Raw genomic sequence first — 22,495 nt, forward strand, 5'->3', positions numbered from 1 at the left:
TTCCAGTTTTACAAGTTGCTTAATGCTTTCAAGCCCCTTGTAAAGGCATAATTAGTGACATTGTTCACTTACACTACAGATTCCTCTTGCTCCACATATTGCCTGATCCAATCTGCTTGAGATGGCTGGCGAGAATCTAAAGTATCATCATCCCACTGTCTCTTGACAATAACAGAAAAATTCTCGACTTCTTGCTTATTCGTATAGATTGATTCACCAAAGGAGTCCAATCATCCCGTTGATTTAATATAACACCAACAGAAACGCATAAAGGCATTGAGGATAAGAAATTCAGTATCCAAAATGCCAAAAACTTAACATTTTAATACTACAAGCAACCCAAAACAATCTTATAGAAATAATATAGTCAAGTGAAGTACAACAATACCTTCATTAGCAACGAGGTTCCAGAAGAAAACTTCAATGGAAGCTCATTCCCTGGCAAATTCAAGCATAACCAATCAAGCGCAGACTCGAATGTAGCACCTTCCTGCAGAGAACAGTGAAACAGAATACAAACTTGAAATATCAATAAAGAAATGATATGATCAGTAAATATTTGGCAAGGTATATGAAAAAGATCAAATTGAAACAATGACACGGTTACTGGGGGAAAACATAGGGACAAAGGCAAGAAAAGCGAAAACAAAGAGGAATGGTAGAAACAGGGAAAACAATTTTGTAAGTTTCTCAGAAACGGAAGCAGAAAGTCATACGAAACTAAGCTATTAGACATTGATTAACTTCGCATTATATGTATCAGATTGCTTACTATCTCTTTTTTTATTTTTGTTTTTTTTTTTAAGGGCCGGAAATGGAACGCAAACAGCCTTTTACTTTGGGTTATAATCCTCCAAATGAAGTCCTTGCCTTCAAAAACTTCGCACTACAACTACATTTTTACATACACACACACATGGTGTGTGAGTGAACTACCACCGCATTCTAGTACGACAGGTATTTTACTTATTTGTTTAGCAGAAATGTTTCAATAGTTAGATTCCCCATAGTCAGAACGACCAATGATTATTACTCCACATTTCTCTCGCTGAGTAGCCAATGATGACAAGACATAGATACCTTGAGAGTGGAAAGAGCAAGCTCAATCTGATCATTACCGAAACCTTCACAAGAGAGCTTCTCATAAACAGCTTTGAGCTTCTTCGCCTTCTGAGCCTTGGTCAGGACATCGTCCGTCGCAGGAAGAGATGGCGTGGACCTGCCAGAGTTGAGCAAGAGGCGGCGGAGGCGGTTCTCGTTCTCGGCCGAAATTTGCAGCCTCGGACCGGATGAGGAGGACTGCGACTTTGCTTTTGACGATGAAGCTGAGTTGGCTTTCGGCTTCTGCTTGTTCTTCTTCGGCGGCATTTTGTCTCTGCGATGGTGATGACAGTGCAGAAAAACTGAAAAACCAGTAGCTTTAACGTATAGACCAGCCGGTTCAGCAAAAACTTCGAATCTTCTAGACCGGGGAGCTGCGATTTTGCTGGCGGGGCGGTGCCGGGAGCTGTCAAGGAGTCATTGTCAGTGAAAATTAAACGTTCCTTGTTAGTTCATTTCAAGACTTTAACTCAACGCAATCCCGTATAGGTTATGTTTAATAGCCTAGAATTAGCCAAAATGAAACAAAATTAGAATTGGAATAATGAAGTTGAGTTGTTTGATATATATCAATCTAGATTCCTAATATTCTGAATTCAACCAAAATGTTAAATCCAATTTTTTCATCATAACATTGAAATTAGCCTAATTTTCAGTTGTCTTTGGGTGGGTGAATTTAAGTTGCAAATTTGAATCTAAAATTTTATATTTAAAATTTCATATTAAAAATTCATAAATTTTAAATTTTTTATTTAGATGATATAAAAATTTTGGATTATAATATTAAAATTTTTTACTTAAATTTAAAGTAAAATTTTATATTTTATATTTTATATTTGAATTTAAAAAAAAACTTAGACAACTAGTTAAAGTCGATGGTCTGAATGGCCAACGTTCATTGAGATCAAATAGTCAAAGCCAACTAGAATTGTAGCATAGGCGATGAACGAGATGAAATAGTTGACTTGTACTAGGATTAGATGGTTGCCTTCCACCTGGACCAAATGACAAACTTTCACAAGGATTGGACCAATGGCGATGATAGGGACCAAACGGCCAACTTCCACTGGGACTGAACTGACAACGTCCAATGAGACCATACCGACAGCAATGACTAGGATAGAATGGTCAACTTTCACGAAGACTGGACTCATTGGAAGTCGGCCATCAAGTCCTCGTAATCGCCATCAATTTGGTCCTTGTAGAAGTCAGCCATACGGTCCAAGTGGTCAATGTCAGTTCGATTACAGTGGTTGCCGTCAATTCGATCCTAGTGGTCGCCATCAATCTGATCTCAGTGGAAGTAAGTCATCTGGTCTCATCATTGCCTTCAATCCTATCCCAGTGGAAGTCAGTCATCTAGTCCCAATGGTCGCTGTCAATCCAGTCTCGATAGAAGTCAGTCTTCTGATCCTGTCGTCACCGTCAATCTTGTTCGAGTGAAAGTCTGTCGTTTGGTTCCCATCATCATTGGTCTTGTCCCGGGGGAAGTCGGCTATTCGATTCCTATAGAAATCGGCTGGCAAGTCCCCGTCATAATTGTCAGTTCGATCCCAATAGAAGTTGGCAAGTCAATCCCCATCGTCACTGTTGGTTCAGTCCTAGAGGAAGTCGACCATCCTGTCCTAGGGGAAGTCGACTGTTGTAACATCCTAATTTTTAGATAAAAAAAATTTATGGAATTTAAGTTTTATTAAAAAAATGATAATAATAGGAATTTATATTATTTGAGGTTATTTGAAAATAATAATATGTATTATGGGTAGGTATTTAATTATGAATTAAAAATTTAGGTTTAAAATTACATAAAAAATATTTAGTTAAGATATAATTTTAAAATTTAAAATATATATATATATACACACCATATTATGCGTGAATGTGGAAAAAAAAAAGAATAAAAAAAAGAGTAAAGGATTCCTCACATATAAAAGAAAGTGAGAGCGTGCAGAGGAAGGCAAAAAAAAAAATTTGTGCAATTTGTGAAAATTGTAACTAATAGCCGAAGATGCAATTTATGAAAATTGTAAGTAATGGCCCAAAGTTTGAATAATTAAATTTAGACCTATAATTTTTTTAATATAATTTTGGGACCCACAATCCCATTTTTATATTATTTTTCTCTCTTCCTCTCACGTTGCTCGGCGTTTTCTCATAAGGGGGGATTATTTTTTTTCAAGGTATGTTCCAACTTTCTTGTTTAAATTAGCATTTAAAAAATTATTTAAATACAAAATTAATTTTATAGTTATTTTCTAAATAATATTAGCTTTCTAGTGATATGATTATTTTGTAGAATAGAGTAAATATTTTGATTAGGATTTTTCTATAGGATAGTTAATCTGATGATATGATGGATTAAAAATATAGGTTAAAGCTCTTAGGGATATAATAAATATTATAGAATATTTTTTTGAGGTTGAAACTCATGTTTAAAAATTTTTGAGTCAAAATCTATATCTATATGATTGAATTTATGTGGAATCTGAGATGTAGGGATGAACCTATAATTATTAAATATTTATTTAAATATGAATAGATATTTTTGAGGTTATAGAAAGGTGATTTGAGGCTTCAGGATAATTCTAAAATTTTTAATTTATTTTTGAATGAATTTTTAGAATATAGAAGGGTGAAATTGTGATACTAAAAGTGATTTGAGGCTTAAAAATAGTTTATTAGGGTACGAGAATTATCGAAAAGAATTTGAAAAGTTAAATGAGGCATAAATCTTAAATTAGTATTAATATGGATTATAAATTTAAGACTTTCTAACTCTTTAAATTAGAGTTATTTATTTTAATGTAAAATTAATATATAGTATTATGAAATAACTATGTAGATTGTGTTGACAAAGATAGTGATGAAAGAGGAGTTGTGAAGGGGAACTTGTTATTCAAGACACAAGGTAACCATTATTAATGTGTTGTGATGAGTGTGTTTGTGAATAGTTATGTGTTGACTTGTTATTTAGAAAAATTATGAATTATTGAAAATAAATCCTATTATATACTTGTTTAAAATTATTGCCAAGTGGGTCAAAAATTTATTTTTATTTATCATGATGAGATATTATTGTTCGGATATATTCTTATTTAGATACTTGAATGATACATGACTTGTTAGGGTATTTTAATGTATGGTGTTAATGGAAATTTCTGTTCAGTTAATTATTACCACATAGTAAGCCCTCATTGGACTCAATAAGTGGCATGTCGCTTGGTCCAACTCACCTTTGGCCGGGTGATTTGGCGTCCGAGCATGGTGAAAGGAGGATATAAGGTGCAGTCATGCAATTAAATACTTGTTCAGTTTGTTTGAAAATATTATTCGGTTAAATGTTTTGTGTACTCACTTAGCAATCGCATGATTAGTTACATCTGTATGCATCATTACATATTAATTTTTGGTTACTAGGACTTTTAAGTCTCATTCCCCGTGGTTAATATTTTTACAGGAGCGAGTCCGGTCGAGAAAGCACCAGAGGTGTAACTATGGTGTATGAGACACCATCTTTTACGTTACCTCTTATTTTGGATTATACAATGTATCTTGTGCCAACTTAGGACATATTTTCTTTGTGGAGCATGTAAACTCTAATCTTTTTTATTAAATGCACTTATATGTCCAAGAGAATTATGTATGTCCCTTTTAATTCATGACCTGATTTAAATATCATGCCAGGAGGATCCTGTCTGTCCCTCATGGTTCTAATTGCTTTTTGAGATATTTTAAGACCTGTGGTATATTGTCTTGGATGTTTCTACCATGATAAGGGTATGATAAGGGTTCAATGAAAAAAATAATTTATTGAATTAATAATTTGTGAAAAATCGGTTTGTTTGAGGGTGTTACAACTGTCTTGCCCTATCTCAGTCTCCGCTATCAGTTCGGTTCGAGTAGAAGTTGATTATCTAGTCCCAGTCAACGGTGGCGACTTGTTTTCATCAATTTTGGTAGTCTAATCCAATTACCGTTGGCAGGTTGATCAAGCCTTTTGTGAATTTAGATCAAATTACAAAAGAGATTAAATTAGAATTTGAAATAATAAGGGTTTAAATAGGATTTCAAATTATAAAGAAATTGAGGTAGAATTTGGATTTGGATTTGGATTTAATCCAAATCTAAATTCATACATTTGTAATTATCCAAACAATGGATTTTGTTCAAATCCAAATCCAAATCTATATGTATCCAAACATAGCATTAAGGAATTCTCATCATTGCCCTCAATCTCTATCTCTCCACTGCAATCTTCCACTTTGCCATCAATTGCTACCTATTCATCACTATCAATTGCCCAACCTCAACAATTAGAAGCTTGGCTCTATCTTGGACCTCGTTCATGGTGGTCGGTCTAGCGGTACTGCTGGTGGTGCCTTTCAAGCTCTTGATGTTGTCTCCTTGCTCCAACTACCACACTGGAATGGAGGTGATTGTCAATAACGACAACAACAACCCTATCCTGCTTTTTCCTCCTTCATGACCTCCACCAACAACCCTACCTGCAGGGATATATGATCGTTAAGATCAATGATAGCATCTTTAACTTAGTTGGATATACGACTTCGCAAGTAACGTGGTAAAAATGTGTGGAAATAAAAATTATAGATCCTTACAAGGTCCTTAAGGTCGATAAAAATGCAAGTCAACGGGGAATTTAGAAGGCTTTCCACAAGCTCTCCATCTCCAGTATCATCTAGATAAGAACAAAAACTTGGGTTTGGTTTGAATGACCTTTTTGGTAGTCTCTTTATTTATAATGACATTTTTGTCTTTTCTTATTTTACATATATATATTTATTAAAATCATATTAAGATTCTATCTCTATATCAAATATAATTGTAAAATTTGATTCCAACTCAGATTCTACTAAAAACTCTTCCATTATACCAAATGGATTAATTTAAACTTTAATTCATTATAATCAATTCCCTATAGTTTGAGTAGTTCAGGCTTTAATTCACGAAAGGAAAATTACTTTTAATCTCTGCACTTAACTCAAAATTTGGTACAAGTCCTTGTACTTTTTTTGGTGTTTCAAGTCTTTATACTTCACTCTATCTGCAACCCTAGTCCTTATATTTTCAAAGGGATGCTAACATGGCACAAACAGTGTTAGTAATACTAATATGTTATTTAGCACTGCTAATTTTATACTTATATGTTTAATTGATGCTAATATGGAATTCTTAATAAACAAAAAATAAAAAAAACAAGAGTCTACCTCTCATACTAATTTAAAAGACTAGGACCCTTTAAATGATAAAATGCAAAAAACATAAATTCTGAGACACATAGATCCCATTGCAATTGGGACACAGAGACCCCACAACAATGACATCAAAAAAGCTTTGGTGGATGCCAAAAAAGAGCATTCAATGGTATTGGAATAGTCATGGCTAGTGAACCATTAACAAATAATGGTCGGAGAATGAAGACTTCGGCATTTGATGCGTCATCGAGAAAGGTGCGATTACTCATTTAATTTTAAGTTATATTCTTTTATCAAACTCATCTCTGTTCTACTATCCTCATTAAGTTTTATTCTTTGTAAGTTCTATTCTCTATGAATGATTATACATTAAACCCTGTTATCCTTATTAAACTCATTAAACTATAATCTCTCATTAAACTTGTATATGGTCTGTGTTTATTATACACATCTGTTATCCCCTCAACTTACACACTTGCTCTATTGTCTATGGCTCTGTCTTTTGTTATCCTTTTCTATTTAGAGTGATTATTGAAGTTTTCTAATTTGTTAGAAGGTATGATATGGACTTGGAGAATGAATATAGTGATAGCAACAAGGGGGAGGGTAGTGGAGATGTGAATTCATCAGTTTGACACATAAGTACAAAATTAACGATATTAGTTGACATGTTAACATTATTAACATCGTTTGTGTTATATCAACATCCCTTTAAAAATGTAAAAACTAACTTTTCATATAGAGTAAAGTGTATAGAGCTAAATTATCAAAAAAAATGCAACAACCTATATCAAAACTTGAGCAAGATGTGGGGATTAAAAGTAGTGGTTTTCCTTTAAAATATTAGTTCATAGGTTATTAAAAATAACTTTACCACTTGTTGGGTTGTACAAATTTAAAAGGTGTTGCACTTCACAAGTACATCGGCTGTGACAAGTAATAAAGTGTGAGTTGAGTATCATTCCCACAGAGATTTGTTTAAAAACATCGGTCAAACAAAAGATTTAGCGAATCCAATTAAGTTGAGTTAAACACAATTAGTTGAAAAGGGTTTTTCAAACTAAATCGACATTAGAAAGTAAAGAAAAGAGAATGATTCCGGACTTTTTGAGAATAATTAGTCTAGAATTATTTATCGCCCTTTTATACTTCAAGAATACCCAATCAACCCCCAATACATTTTGCTCTTAATGATGAGTTTTGCTAGTCAAGGATATTAAATTACCCACAAGTGCTTTCTCAAATCTTCAAATACGTGTTTAGTTTAATTCATCCATTAATCTCTTAATTAACTAATTAAACTCTAATTTTCCTTGCAAATTCTATGTGATTATGTGAGGTTAATGAGTGTATCTTTACCTCATTAACAAAACCATTCATTCAACTTGCTAAATTTAAGTTTTCACACAATTTAACTCAAGTTTTACTTTCAACCTAGCTCTTCCAAGCATTAATCCAACAATCTAATTGATGGCCAATCAACTACAAGCATTAAGTATGGAGTAGACTCAATAAAATCACATCATTCATCACAAATACAAAAGGAAAATAAGTATTTAATCCATACAAAGTGTAATATCCTCCTCCTTCTAATCCCATAATTAAATTGAAGTCCGAAATAATTAGGAAATAGGATTATAATAATCATCAAAATATAAAATTTTCATTGGTTAATAAAATGGGGGCCCCAAGTTTATAAAACTAAAATCATTTTTAAATCTTGTAATCAAACAAATCAAAATTCACAATCACACAAAAGCAAGGGATCATTGCATAAGTGAGTGCATTTGTTTAAGAATTTGAAATAAGAGAAATTCTGACAAATTTTGATGCGTGCGCCATGGCTCGTTGAACATACGCCGTAGCACAATTGCACAAATTTTGACAGTGAATTCTGTTGTCAATTTTGACAGCATTAGGGCCAACTTTCAACGCGTCCCAAATCTCTGTCCGATATCCAAATGACGCGAACTAGATGTCCACAAAAAGCTCTTTCCAGGCTCTAACTAATGACATTAGTCTTAAACTCAAATTCTTCTTAAAAAAAATTAAATACCCTTTTTAAAACTTACACTTTTGCAACAGATTTCACAATTTCAAATGTCCAACCAAAATACCAAGGACCAATAACACACCAATACTAATATAACCACATACAAATCATCAAAACCAACTCGTGCAATTCACTATAACACAAGGAATATTTTCAGATCAAATTTTCACTACTCAACCCCTTAAACTCAAAAACATAAAAAGGAAAAGTTTACCACAATTTTTATCAAGTTCTCCCAGATCATCACATAACATTCTCAACCCTCTCTTGCATTAATATTTTGGCCCTATTATCATGACACATAATCATCAACTCCCTCTTTAGAGCCTAAAATATTATTACAATTTACATCTTACATAATGCAAGTAAGTAATAAAAGAAAAATCCTAGTTGGCAATTAAAATTGTCATACACATAAGTTTACTCAAAATAAGGAGGCCTACTACAAGGGATCGTGATCCTAAACCTCTGGGTATTTTTCTCTATCCACACCTCTTAAGCTATTCCTTATAATATTGAAAATAATAGGGTGAGTACAACTACTCAGTAACCAAGGTCCGACTAACCCATACTAATGCATGTCAATTAGTTTAAATACAAGTGACAGTTAATACTAATACTTTAGCCATATGAAACAATTGAAATGAGATATTCACAATTCAGCTCACATAATAGCATTTACTTGGGAAACAGTGCTTTTAGCATTTTTTATAAAAGAGAGTAGGTCACAAAAATTGTTGACAAACATAATGGCAAAAATTTAAACTCAACTCAAGATGTTATCATTATAAATTCAATATAGACAACAAGTGCCTTTACTTACTATATGCATGATCACACCTCCCTCATATTCTCCTTAATCCTCTGACACGAAACAGTGTGCTATAACTCAATGGGATAGCCTATATTCATTGACTTCCTTAGCCTAAACACTTGTGAGAGATTACCCGATCAAGGCGCACCCAACTCACTTATGGAACACGGGTTCCCCCATTTCTCACACTATGGGGTGTCATACACTCTAAACTAGCTTCCTTATTAAACCGGTGAATAACTAGCTAGGTTCGAGTCCCTCGTTGAATAAGTGAGACAATATGGATAAAATCAATACAGGCAAATCATCACATAGATGGTCTTACTATATGAATTTTATCATCCACTCTATTTCCTAGGCGAACTCCCGCCTCTCAAAATCATGCCATAACTCACACATATATAATTCATAGAACTTTGCATATCAATTTTCATTGAACTTCATCATTACACAACATTGAATTTCTCAATCACATTTCATGGAACTTCAAAACAAGTAAGTTGTTGGACTCCAACTTCACAATCATTGTACTTCACACTTTCAAAATCATTGAACTTCACTATTTTAAAACATCACTGAACTTCTCTTAACAAAGATTCATGTTACTTCTCAATTTACAAAATCATTGAAATCTTAATAAACATTAATATGAAAAATCTACCACTATTGTTCTCAAGAAAATTTTACACCACAAAGCATAAAACTTACAAATTGGATCTAGTAGATTTCCTAATAAATTAAGTCACACTTGCATTTATTTTTATTTTACACATTTCAATGATAAATCGTAAATCAATAAACTAATAAACACACACAAGTATAAGATAGAATTCCCCGATTTCCTTAAATCTTTGAGAGGTCAAAGGTTTCACCCCTTAACTGCTTACTCCTAAAGCTTCCAAGAAGCTTGAATTATGCCAATAGTAGTTACACTACAAGCATTTACTTTGTAAAATATCAATATCCATTTTGAGCTATTTTTCACTAACATTTCATCATTTCTTAATACTTAATATTTATTCTTGACTCATGTAAAAGTACTCATAAGGCTTCTTAGCTTCCTTTAACTCTCGTTAGTAATATTGAGCTCTTAAATGGGCATTAATGCAACCACATTATTCCCAACGACCTAATTTATAAAAATTTCAGACATTTAATGTCCTCCAACCACCAATTATCATAAAACCATAAATATCAAACCAAGTTTACTTAGCACAATCTACTCTCATTAACTATATTTAAGTTAATGGGTTCGGACTCATAACTTTTATGGACTAAAAATCACCATTAACAATCAAACCCTAACCTTTACCATCAAAAAAATGGAAGAGAGGAAGATATAAGCAAGGAAGCTTACCGTTGATGTTTATGAGCTCCAATATACTCCTATTAATCAGTTTTTTCAAATCCTAGCTCAGCTCTTTCGTCACTCTCTTAGTTTCCTTCATTTCCTCTTCTCTTTACTTTAGGTTCGCGACTAAATACTGTAAAATTTTGACCATGCACTGCACAAAGAGCCTTTCCGAGGCGTGTTATCATGCATGCGCTACGGCTGACCAACCATAAGTCGAGGTGCGTGGCATAGAATCACTTCCTTCAGAAATTCTTCCTCTTCTATTCCTGAGTGACTTGATTCTCCTTCAAACCCACGTTTAGAACTGAAATTGAGACCAAACACGCCTGTTAGGCCTTTCTGGCCACACATCTCACAAATACACTTAATTAATCTATTTGAACTTAATTAGTCTTGATTTAAAATTGAGGATGTCACATAAAGGGTTCAAAATAATTCTAGAATCAAGGGTTTAGCTACGAATGTTCATTAAACCCATGAGGTACAAATATATCAGCACAAACATTGAATAAAAGGAAAGGAAAGAAAAGGAAAAGAAGAAACAAGATATGAAGCCAAAATCCCTTTCAATCTTTAAACCCAAGATTAATCTCCACCAAAATTCATGCCCTAATATACCCAAAGCTCCTAAATACTCCCAAGAAGTCCAGAATGATGGCCAAAGTCAAACATGGGTCATGTATATTCCAAAACCCTAACTTTATTAGCTAAAAAAAGTTTCATTTTCTTGTCGCGTCGAAAGTCATGACTTTAAGACGACTCTGGCAATTTTATACTATTTTTACTGTTAACAAAACTTAACCTTTATGTACTTGATTTCTTCATCTAGAAGTATCAACAACAAAAAATGCATCCAACTAAATCTTAAACCAAAATATCAATAAATTAGCTTAAAAATATTAAAATAAAGCCATGATATGAATTTTCAAAATAATATCCACATTTTTCTAACTTGAGTGTTCAAAGTATAAACAATTGTGTCAAAATATATTAAAAATTTAAGAAAAATGTGCTCAAATGACATGAAATTTTAGAGGTTAACAAAGGAAGTGGAGGAATTTTACTATCATCTCCTCATTTGGTTTAACAATGGATGGATATGTGAATATTTTGATTTAAACTAAATCTTTTATTTAAATATGTAAAGGTCCATGTGTAACATCCCAATTTAAATTTTAATAGTTAATTTAGGTTAATAGAAATTTTTTTAAAAAAATAATATTTAGAGGTAAGAAAATTAATAGAAAATGATTATTAAATCTAATTTAGGATATAATTCTAAATTAAAAAAAATTAAAAAAAAATAAATTTATTAAAAAAAATTAATTAAAAAAAATTATTAAATTATTATTATAATAAAAAAAAGGGGGAAAAGGTATGCCAAAAAAAAGGAAGAAGAAGAAGAAAACGAATTTGCTTTCGGCGCCGCATGAATAGTAAATATAAAATAATAATAAAAAAAGGGGAGAGAGAGAAGAAGAAATAATAAAAAAAATGTGTGGGACCCACTGAATTTTTATAAAACTCACCCGTTTCCTTTCATTTCTTCAATTCCTTTCCTGCGCGCGAGCTGAGGCGGAGAGAAGCGAGTTGCCGGTGCGAAATATCTAAATTTTTAAGGTAAGAGTTTTTAATAGGATATTTAGGGTGTGATTTTAAGCTTTTCAAGACTAAGTAAGTGTTCTAAAAATTTTTCTTAGTCATCTTTCTTCTTTGGTTTCTGATTTTGTAGTGGTAGAAAATTTAAGATCTGGAAGAGGGATGAATTTATGTTGAATAAATATGGTTTTTGAGGTTGTTAGTAGTATAATAAATATTCTAGAGTATAAATTTATTAGTGATTTTTGAATTTGTGGCTTATGGATCAAATTCTAGACTAGATCTGAAAATATATGTTGATTTATTGAGGTTTAGATGATTATTTGGGATGAGAAATGAATTATTATGGCTATAGGATTATGATTCTAAGCTAGAGACTTAATTTTTAATTTTTGGGTATTTTAGGTACGAATTTATGAAATAAAAAGAAAATTTTGATAATAAAAATTAATTTAGAAGTTGATTTTTAGATTATTAATGTTTATTGATAATTAAAAGAGGAGTTAAAAATTATACTTAATAGTATTAACTATAGATTTGTATTAAGATTGAGATTAGGAATTATGTTATATTTTAATTCTATTATTAGAATTATTTTATTAGTTTCAAAAATTGAAACTAATATTTATAAATAATATGTTATTTGTAGATTGTATTACTGGTGAAGATTGTGGTGAGAGAGAAATTTTAAGGAATAATTTATTGAAAAAGCCACAAGGTAACCATGCTTTTAATTTATGATTAGTGTTACTTCATGTTAATTGGGTGATTATTGAGAAAATTATAAATTTTGTAATATTATATAATTGTGCAATATTATTATAAATTTATTTGATTATTGTGGGAGGTGTTGGGAGACTTGCTATTGTTGTTGTATTTATGTGCCACGTGGTATGCCCCTATTGGAGCTCAATAGGTGGTTTGTAAGGGCTCGGGCTAATCAACCTTTGGCCGGGTAATTTAGCACCGAGTGAGGGCTACGGCTCGAGGTTAATGGAGGGATATAAGGATGGTTGTTTGTGTGTATTGTAATATTTCATATATTTGTTGGAATTATATTATTTTTAATTCTCACTTAGTAAGCACACACTTAACTGTTTGTATACACTATCATAAATTGGCTTTGGTTACTGGGACTTTTGAGTCTCATTATGTGGTTAACAATTTTCAGGAGAAGAGCCACGAGTGACACGTGGAGGAGTCCCAGAGGCTTAGTGGTATAGATCCACTGTCTCTTTTGGGTATTTAATTTATGATTTATAATGTGTTATATTGCCAATATTAGGGCTTTTTTTGTTTATTGTCAATTATATGAATATATAAATGTAATCATGTCTTTCAAACTATTTCTATTTTTGGTACAATTTGGATGACTGTAATTTTAATATTTGGTTTACTTTGGATTGGTTAAAATGGCATGATTATAAGGCCAAATAACTGGCTTGTGTTGAAAATTGACTAAATTGCTTATTTTACTTGTTGGGAGTATAAGGATGGACAATGTGATTTAGTTTACTTGTTGGGAGTATAAGGATGGATAAATGTGATTTAGCCTAATGGCATGTGGGAGGTAAAAATTTATCTGAAATTATAGTGTGTGAGTTGAAACCAATTATAAAATATTTTATATCGAAATTATTGATATAAAAATGTGTTGAGTGGCTGTAACCCAACTATGGTTGAGTTAAATTATTTAAAAAAAATTTTGGTGTGTACACCATGGATATCAAATCCATGTTTTCTTATGACTTTTGCAATTTAAACTTCCTTAGACACTAGTCTCTAAATTTCAATTACTTCAAATTTTTTTTCCCCATATTTTCATTATCGGTACTTGTATTTCCATTATTCTAGTATCTACTCTTATCTCTTATTCTCATTTATAACTAGTTAAAAAATAGAGATTTGTTCATCATTCTTAACATTTCATTTTCATTTTAAATCTCAATCCATCTCTCTTCTTCTTTTTATAATTTTGTACACTATTTAAATGAAAAAAATTAAAATGCATGAAATTTAAATGAGATTTTATATCTAAAAATTTAATTTAAATTTATCAATCAAAACGTTGGCACTTTAAACCAGAAAATAAGGGCTTATTTGAGTTTGTGCCTATTTTTTAAAATTTGAATTGCTTCTTTTCCCACTTCCATTCAAGGGTTTATTTGGTAAAACAACTTCTTGCTTCTGGATAATTCTGTGAGTATTTTTTGAAAGTTAAAAGTTGGTTGGAAACAAAAATCCATAAAAAAAACTCATTTTTCAATAAAAAAAGGTTACTACATTGAAAAAGGATTATATAAAAAACAAGAATAAAAAAGAACTTCCTCTTATCATCTATTACCTTTTAACAAGAGAATGGTTGATTAAAAATTCGTTTTGGAAGTACTTTGCCAAAGCTCACCACGATACGTTTGCTAAGAGTGATATGTCTGTAAGCACATTGGTTAGAGAGTTAAATAGTGTGAGAAATTCAGTTATTTAAAAATTTAAATTACACATTTTTTAAATGTATTTATATAATAAAAATTACAAGTTACAATCTCATGTTCTTTTTTAATAATATATTTAAAGTATTTTTTACCATATTATAATTTAAATAATTTTTAATTTAACGATTAATGTTTGAAACAAATATGTTCACATACAAATTTTAGTACAATGATAATAATAACTCACAAAAAAATGATAATAAAATTTTTAAATTATATAAATAATAATATGAGTTTTTTAAAATATCATAATTTTATTGAAGTCCCTAATTTTATTTTTATTGAAAATAATAAATTTCAATCACAATTTTTACTTAAATATAACAATTTTTATTCTGTGATTGTAAGAGTTGAATAAAAAATCATAACTTATCAAATATAATTTTTGTTATTGAAAATAAATTTTTAAAATAACAAGCCCCAATCACAATTTTTATTTAAGAAATAATAACTTTTGTTCTGTTAATTATAAAAGTTGAACAAGAATCATAAACTTATCAAATGTGTTATTAAAAAATAAATTTTAAAATAACAAGCTCCAATTACAATTTTTATTTTAAAATATTTTATTTATTTTTATTTATAAATTATTTCCAACATATTTTACTAAAAATAAAAAAATCTCAAATCTCATTAACTTTATTTAAAATTTAACAATTTTTACATTTACTCTTAATAAATATTTTTAAATTTAAAACATTTAATGAAGATAAAAATATAAAGAGGGGTTGAAAATTGACAATTATTTATAAATAAAACTAAATTGGTAATAATATTTTTTCAAGCATTAAAGAATCATAAAAGTTAAATAAAAAATTATAATTTATCAATAAAAATAAAATAATTTTTTAATTTAAAATTTATTAATATATAAGCTCTTAAAATTTTAATAAAATTTTTGATATTTAAAAAAATTAAATTATTATTTTTTAAAATAATTTTATTGTCATTTTCTCTTCTTCTTCTTTTTGTTGGCCAAGAGCCCAAAACCAATCGAGGAGAATTGACTCGTGAATTTCGCGTCCGCAATTTTCGGGGAAAGAATAATAAAAAATAATGATAAAGAAGCGCAAGCAGCGGACGAAGCCAGATATAGGGAAGAAAGCCTGCCTGAACTTTCTAGGCTCGTCTGACGTCGGGTCGGATTTGGTTGCTGAGAAACTGAAGGAAAAGGCAACAGAATCTCCATCACTGGCCGGCTATTTCTTCATCTGAACTTCATTTTACATCACTAAATTCGAAACCGAACAGCGATGCAAGCTGTAGTTCTGAATACACCGTCATACTGCAGGACCCAACAAGCCCTAGAACCACCTTCTTGTTCTCGCTCATCAAAGGTTTTTTTGCCTCTTTCTTTTGTTGCATAAATAATTTTTATTGTCAGATGACATGTTTCCTTATTGGATTCTATCTTTCCTGGAAAATTGCAGGGTACAAGCTTTTTCGGCAACCATGTCTATTTAAGGAAGGTTGGTTTTCTTGTGCCGCTGAGTTTGTTTCGCTCTGGTCGAATTCGTTATCCGCACGGTATACGACGCCGGCTGGGTGAGTACTTTGATTTTGCTTTTTATTTCTCCACTTAATCTCAGTCATACTGTTTGTTGTTATTGCATTTCCGAAAGAACCTGTATTTGCCTGTAATTGTGAGGCGGGTAATACTTCTGAGGTTTGAGTTCAAGAATCATGACTCCGAAACGAATGTTTATTTCATTTGTTAGAATTATGGGTTAAATCGCATCCTGTTCATTTCCATGTTCCTTTGGGCAAGAAATTAGTTGCTTGTCTCTGCCCCCCTTAATTTAGTAGCGTCGAGACCGTGTCTGTCTTTGAGTACAAATCCTCCCCCCCCCCCAGTTTAATTGATGTCAAACTCAAGGTTTATTTTCATGTTCCTGTGCAGTTGTGAACGCCGTCGCGACTCCGGATCCAGCTCTGGAATTGCCACTAACTGCTGATAATGTAGAAAGTGTGCTGGATGAAATTCGTCCATATCTAATTTCTGACGGGGGGAATGTGGCTTTGCATGAAATTGATGGTTGTTGTAAGGTTGAAGCTACAAGGAGCATGTGGCTCCTGTCCAAGTGCTGTTACCACAATGAAATTGGGTATTGAGCGTCGTTTAATGGAAAAGATCCCTGAAGTAGTGGCAGTAGAACAAGTAGCTGATGAAGAAACTGGCCTTGAGCTAAATGAAGAAAATATTGAGAAGGTTAGTTATGGCATACTCTAATATTATGCTTGTTTCTCTCTAGCATTTATATGAATTATGGTTGACTGATTGTAGTAGAGATTTCCCATGCTTAGGTTGTCTTCTTCTCTGAACAAGATAGAGAAATAGAGACATGCAGAATGGGCTTTAAGAGGAAGACCGTGCATGTTATTATATCTGGAAAAGGAAGCAAGTTCAACATTAGTTGGCTTAAAGAGATAATAAAAAAGAGTGGCACAGTGATTTAGGAACTTGGTGTTCTTTAAAGAAAAACAGATCCTTTCTTCTTTTGACATTAAAAAAAAAAGACTAATAATAATACCTATCATGTACCATCTAATGCCATTTTAGTCATTAAAATTGATAGGGGCTACATGATGGACCGATACCTGGTAATTAAATAGAAAAGAAAACAGGGCAAAGGTGAAAATTTGCAGTTGCTGTTCATTATGTAATGGAAAATGTTTGACTATGGATACCAAGCAACTTCTGACAATTATTCATGTTGCAAAACCCTCCCGTTATGAGCTAAGCAAGATTTTTTATCTGCCATCCACAAATCATCATATGCTTTCTAGAACACTGTTCGATAAATGGCTTGAGTTTTTATTTTATACTTATATTTGAATCAAGGAGGGGCAAAACAGAATTACACTATTAAATAAATTATGACTTGTGTGATTCATGACAAGGAAGACTGAAGAGTGTTGACAGTGAGGATCTTTTTTTTTCTTTTTTTTCTTTTTGGGTATTAAGTTAGTGCTGCTGGCATGACAATTTTTATGTGATAAAAAATGAACTGGGATTTATTGGCATTGTTAAACGGGGGTTTTCTCTATCAAAAGCTAGGATCCTTCTGTAGTTTTGATGGCAGACAAATGTTAGTAAAACCTTTGAAACTACTATTAACTTTTTTGGTGTATATTCTAGGATGATATTGAATTTTATTCTATCTGCTAGATGGCTTGTGGCTTGTCAGGCTCATTTATAGCATGTCAGCAAATGAAAGATGCCTTGATCCTGGTGAAAATAAAATTAGAATTTAGTATAAAGTTATATGTTTTGGGATTATGGGTAATGAGATTGGTCCAAGATCAGTCGAAGCTTAATTACTATTGGCATTGCAAAAAGCAAACTGTAATTTGCTAACAAGAGTTGGTTAAGTTGGTGACTCATGATCCATAAGGTTATAGATTCAACTCTCACTGCTGATATGAGAACTTTGTTAGCAGGTAATTTTTAAGTTCCTCTATGAATATTTTTTGTATTTTTTGAGTCTAAAAGCATGTGCTGACCTTGATGTCCCTGAGATCCAACTTACCTAGACTTTCTTTATGGAAAAATAAAAAAATGTAAACTGTAATTGTTGATGGAGAATGGGGGAACATCCTATCTTGATTATTGATGTAATATTCTTCAATCTCTCTTGGGAAGTGCTTATTATTTGATGTCAGCATCAAGGTTAATATAGTTCAACTCTTAAAAACTGATTCAGGCGTTGGAGGAATAAGGCCATACCTGGTTGGAGGCAGTCAAGGGTCTCTGGAGCTGGTAGCCATTGAAGAGCCAATAGTGAAGGTCCGGATCACTGGTCCAGCTGCTGGCGTCATGACTGTGCGTGTTGCTGTTACACAAAAGTTGCGGGAAAAAATACCTCCATAGCCGCCGTTCAGCTTTTATCATAAATTTTAGGATGAAGACATGAGAATCATTGTACCATTACAATTCTTTGTGCCCAAGACGCGCAAGAAAGCCAGCCAAACTATTATATTTGTATAATGTATAGTATGTATTTAGCAGCAGGTTGAAACATCTCTTGGATAAATTCAATAGTCAAATGCTTCTACGTGAAATGGAATAAAGGGTTCGTTATTGGAGCCAAATCATCTTGTGTTTTCATAGCTAGCTTCGTGTGTTGCATATAACTCAATATTGGAAGTTACCTTGTTCATGGCGATGTTACAATATCATTCTATATATATCAACTGTCACGTACGAATTCTGGTGTGGGAACTGCCCAACTTAATCCTTTTTGTCCCCTCATTGGTATTATTCTATTAGAGGCCGATGGGAATTGAATTTTAATTTATCATCTTATGAAAAACTAATTTTTACTGTTAGACTCAATTTTACTTGGTTGTCCAAATTAAGTCTTTGTTTGCTATTGTGATGACATTTGGAAGAGATGAAGTTTTAAATTAAATCATCTTCAAATAAGTGAAAGGGTTGGTTTCAATGGATTGATTAAGTTATATTCTAATTTTTACTGAGAGGAATGAATGAGTTTTTTTTTCTAAATTTTTTTAATTGATTGAAAAATTTATTTTTAATTTTAATGAAGTTATATAAACCTGCATTTTTTTTTCAAAATTTATACATGTTTTCAAAAAAATAATTATACATTTTTGTACTTTTGTTCAAGTTACTAAATTATAATTTTATATTTCACATTAATATGATATGAAGAATCTAATAAATTACATGATGAAATCATTCGTACATGTTAGCCCTTAGTCAAGCTATCCTCCAAGTCACGCAGACACCTGGGCAACATGTTAGCCCTTCGTCCCAGTCACACAGACACCTGGACCCAGTTTCAGTAGTTCACCCGTCACTTAGCCACCTGGACGCCATGTCAGCTCTTATCCCAGTCATCATCCAAGTCACACCTACCTGGATGCCAAGTCATCATTTATCCCTGTCACATCCAAGTGGACACCATATCAACCCTTTACTCCCAGTCACCCATCCACCTGGACACCATGTCAGTAGTTAGTCCTGCCATCATCTTAGTCACCTAGCCACCTGGACGCCATGTCACCCTTAGTCCTAGTCAGTTGCCCACATGGCACGCCATTTGCGGCAATGTCATAAGCCGAATCTTTCTTGATTGTCATTGGGTTAAGCAAGCTTCCATAAATGAGCCTAGGATTTGGCAAATCATATATCCGAACCAGATAATTTTAATTTATTTCAATATTTTTTGGGCCAAAAGTTATTTCAATTACTAATTTTGTTTTCGTCTTTTACATTTTTAATTTAGTTCAATTAATAAATTTTACGTGCCTTTAATCTTGATTTGTATTTGTAGGCTCCAGATTTTTTTTTTTAATGTTTCTGGAAGGCACCGAGCGATGCAAAATGGGCCAGCCAGGTGATGAAATCGGCTCCGATGACATGGCTTCAGACCGGGAACGGTGGCAGGAAGTATCAGTCGATACCAGAGCTTCCCCACAGCTCCTGCCGCGGCCACATCCAATCATCTTCCCTTTTCGTCTTTTGCCTTCTATGCCTTCTTTCTTTCTCTCCATCAGAATCGGAAGGAAAAAAAAAAGGGAAAATGACACAATTTTATTCAAGATAAGTCCCAAAACATTCTAAAAAGCCAGTTAAGTCCCTAGGTTCTTGAGTGGCATTTTAATATAATGAGAAATGATCGAAATACCCTTATTTGGCTGATGAAAAGTGAGGTTTCTCCTTATCTACTCTTCCCTGCCCTGTTCGTAATCCCTTCTTTCCCTGCCCTGTTCCTCGTCTCTTCTTCCCTACTTTGTTTTATCGTCTCTTCCCTGTCTCATTGCAAGCGAGTAAAGCTCTCTATCATCTCTTCCCCGAGCTATCCAATAAAGCTATTATCATCTCTATTCTAGTCCGGTTTAACATCTCTTCTCTGCCCTAAGTGATCAATTGCTTAAGTCATTAAGCTGTAATCTGTTTTGGTCATTAATCTTTGATGGGTGTGATGCATTTGCCTAGCTGAAGAGTCTGATCCTCATCAATATTTACCATTTCGATTATGCAGAAATTGCTTCTTCAATTTTTTTTCCCTAGTGTCTCAGCTGAAAGGGACTATGTAGTTTGTACAAGTGATGACATGCTCAAATGGATTTTAAGTTCGAAGTTATACATTGTACCCAATTATCAAGTTTGCAACTTTGTAATTCTGTAATTTGTTTTCACAATTTTTATTTCCAACTTCTAATATTGAAACGTATTTATAATGTTCAAGTTATATATTATACCCAATCAATCAAGTTGTCAAGCAACTTAGATACCCAGTTTTGTAACTAACTCGAGACAAATTTGCCACTGCTTGTCAAATTTTGGATGGAAGAACCATTGAATTTTTAAAAAAGTTATTATTCTAGGATAACGCTCCAGTAATTTGTAATTCAGACACCAGATTTTGCAACTGTCTTATAATAATTTGCAACTTCTTTTCAAAATTTTAGGTGGAAAACTATTAAATTCTTAAAGTTAATATTGTAGGATAATGCTCCAGTAATTTGCAATTGAGACACCAGATTTTTTCAACTTTCTTACAAATAATTTGCACCTCCTTCTTAAAATTTTGGGTGGAAGAACTATTTATTTTTGAACTTGCAAAGTTACTAAATTATTTAGGACGGCTCCAGTAATTTGCAACTGACATACTAGATTTTGCAACTTCATTACAAATAAATGCAACTCCTTCTCAAATTTTAGGTGGAATAACTTTTGAATTCTTGAACTTACAAAGCTATCAAATTATTTTAGGATAACGCTCCAGTAATTTGCAACTAACATATCAATTTTGCAACTTTATTACGAATAATTTACAACTCCTTCTCAAAATTTTGAGTGGAATAACTTTGAATTCTTGAACTTGCAAAGCTACCAAATTATTTTAGGATATGGCTCTAGTAATTTTACAACTAATATACTAAATTTTGCAACTTCCTTACGAATAATTTGCAACTTATTCTCAAAACTTGGGTGGAATAGCTTTTAAATTCTTGAACTTACAAAGCTATCAAATTATTTTAGGATATGACTCAGTAATTTGCAACTAACATATGAAATATTGTAACTTCCTTACGAATAATTGCAACTCATTCTCGAAATTTTGGATGGAATAACTTTTGAATTCTTAAACTTGCAAAGCTATCAATTATTTTAGGACATGGTTCCAGTAATTTTGCAATTGACATATCACATTTTGTAACTGCCTTACAAATAATTTGCAACCTCTATTCAAAATTTTAAGACAACACACTTTTAGTGATTACAGAAGATATGAACTGTACATATAAGTTGCATGTATTAATTCATCTAATGCATCTGCACATATCATTTGTCTACATACACAAAAGTATGAACTTGAATTTATAAAAGAGGGGTTGCTATGTATCAAAAAAACCCCCCAATATTACTAATATATATGTATAAAAACCTATATATGTTAACCAAATCTAACTTGATCTAAAACTATCCATATATGTATATCACCCAAATCTAAGTTCATGTGGTAACCTATTTACAATAACATCAACTTGAATTTAGATTTCTACACCTCTTCCGTGTACGGTCTGCTTCATGACAATGAGAACAATGATAAACCTTTTTCTGCTGATATTGAAACTCAATCCTCACATGATGAGGTCTACCGGCTGATTGAGATGTTCTAGGAGGTAGCAAAAAGGTTTGGCTTATGAGCTTAGATACTGTCAATGCATTTGGCTTTGACATCTTATGGGTCTCAACATGATGCATAATGCCATTGTATACTTTCTCCTATGAACTACGAAGATAACATGCATAGTGCAACACTATACTTGTAGATCGCTTGTCTAGAATCATTAGCACTCGCAAAAATCTGCTCAGATCCTACTAGTAAA

General features: G+C 32.2%; 1 protein-coding gene and 1 pseudogene across 1 annotated transcript; one reads left to right on the forward strand and one right to left on the reverse strand.

The window, feature by feature from the left end:
• Positions 1-72: 72 nt before the first annotated feature.
• Positions 73-1,541, reverse strand: LOC129300557 (DExH-box ATP-dependent RNA helicase DExH7, chloroplastic-like; the record flags this gene model as incomplete). The annotated part of the gene is made up of 3 exons (XM_054939129.1): positions 1,081-1,541; positions 389-490; positions 73-194 (listed from the first exon to the last, which is right to left on the reverse strand). Coding segments are annotated over exons 1-3 (512 nt in total), but the record flags the coding sequence as incomplete, so codon positions are not given.
• Positions 1,542-15,692: 14,151 nt separating this feature from the next.
• On the forward strand, positions 15,693-17,101 carry LOC129300558 (nifU-like protein 2, chloroplastic; annotated as a pseudogene).
• Positions 17,102-22,495: the final 5,394 nt, after the last annotated feature.

Source organism: Prosopis cineraria, unplaced genomic scaffold (genome assembly GCF_029017545.1).
Source record: "Prosopis cineraria cultivar Desert tree isolate PC_DT_omini unplaced genomic scaffold, ASM2901754v1 PC1646, whole genome shotgun sequence".
NCBI lineage: Eukaryota > Viridiplantae > Streptophyta > Magnoliopsida > Fabales > Fabaceae > Prosopis > Prosopis cineraria.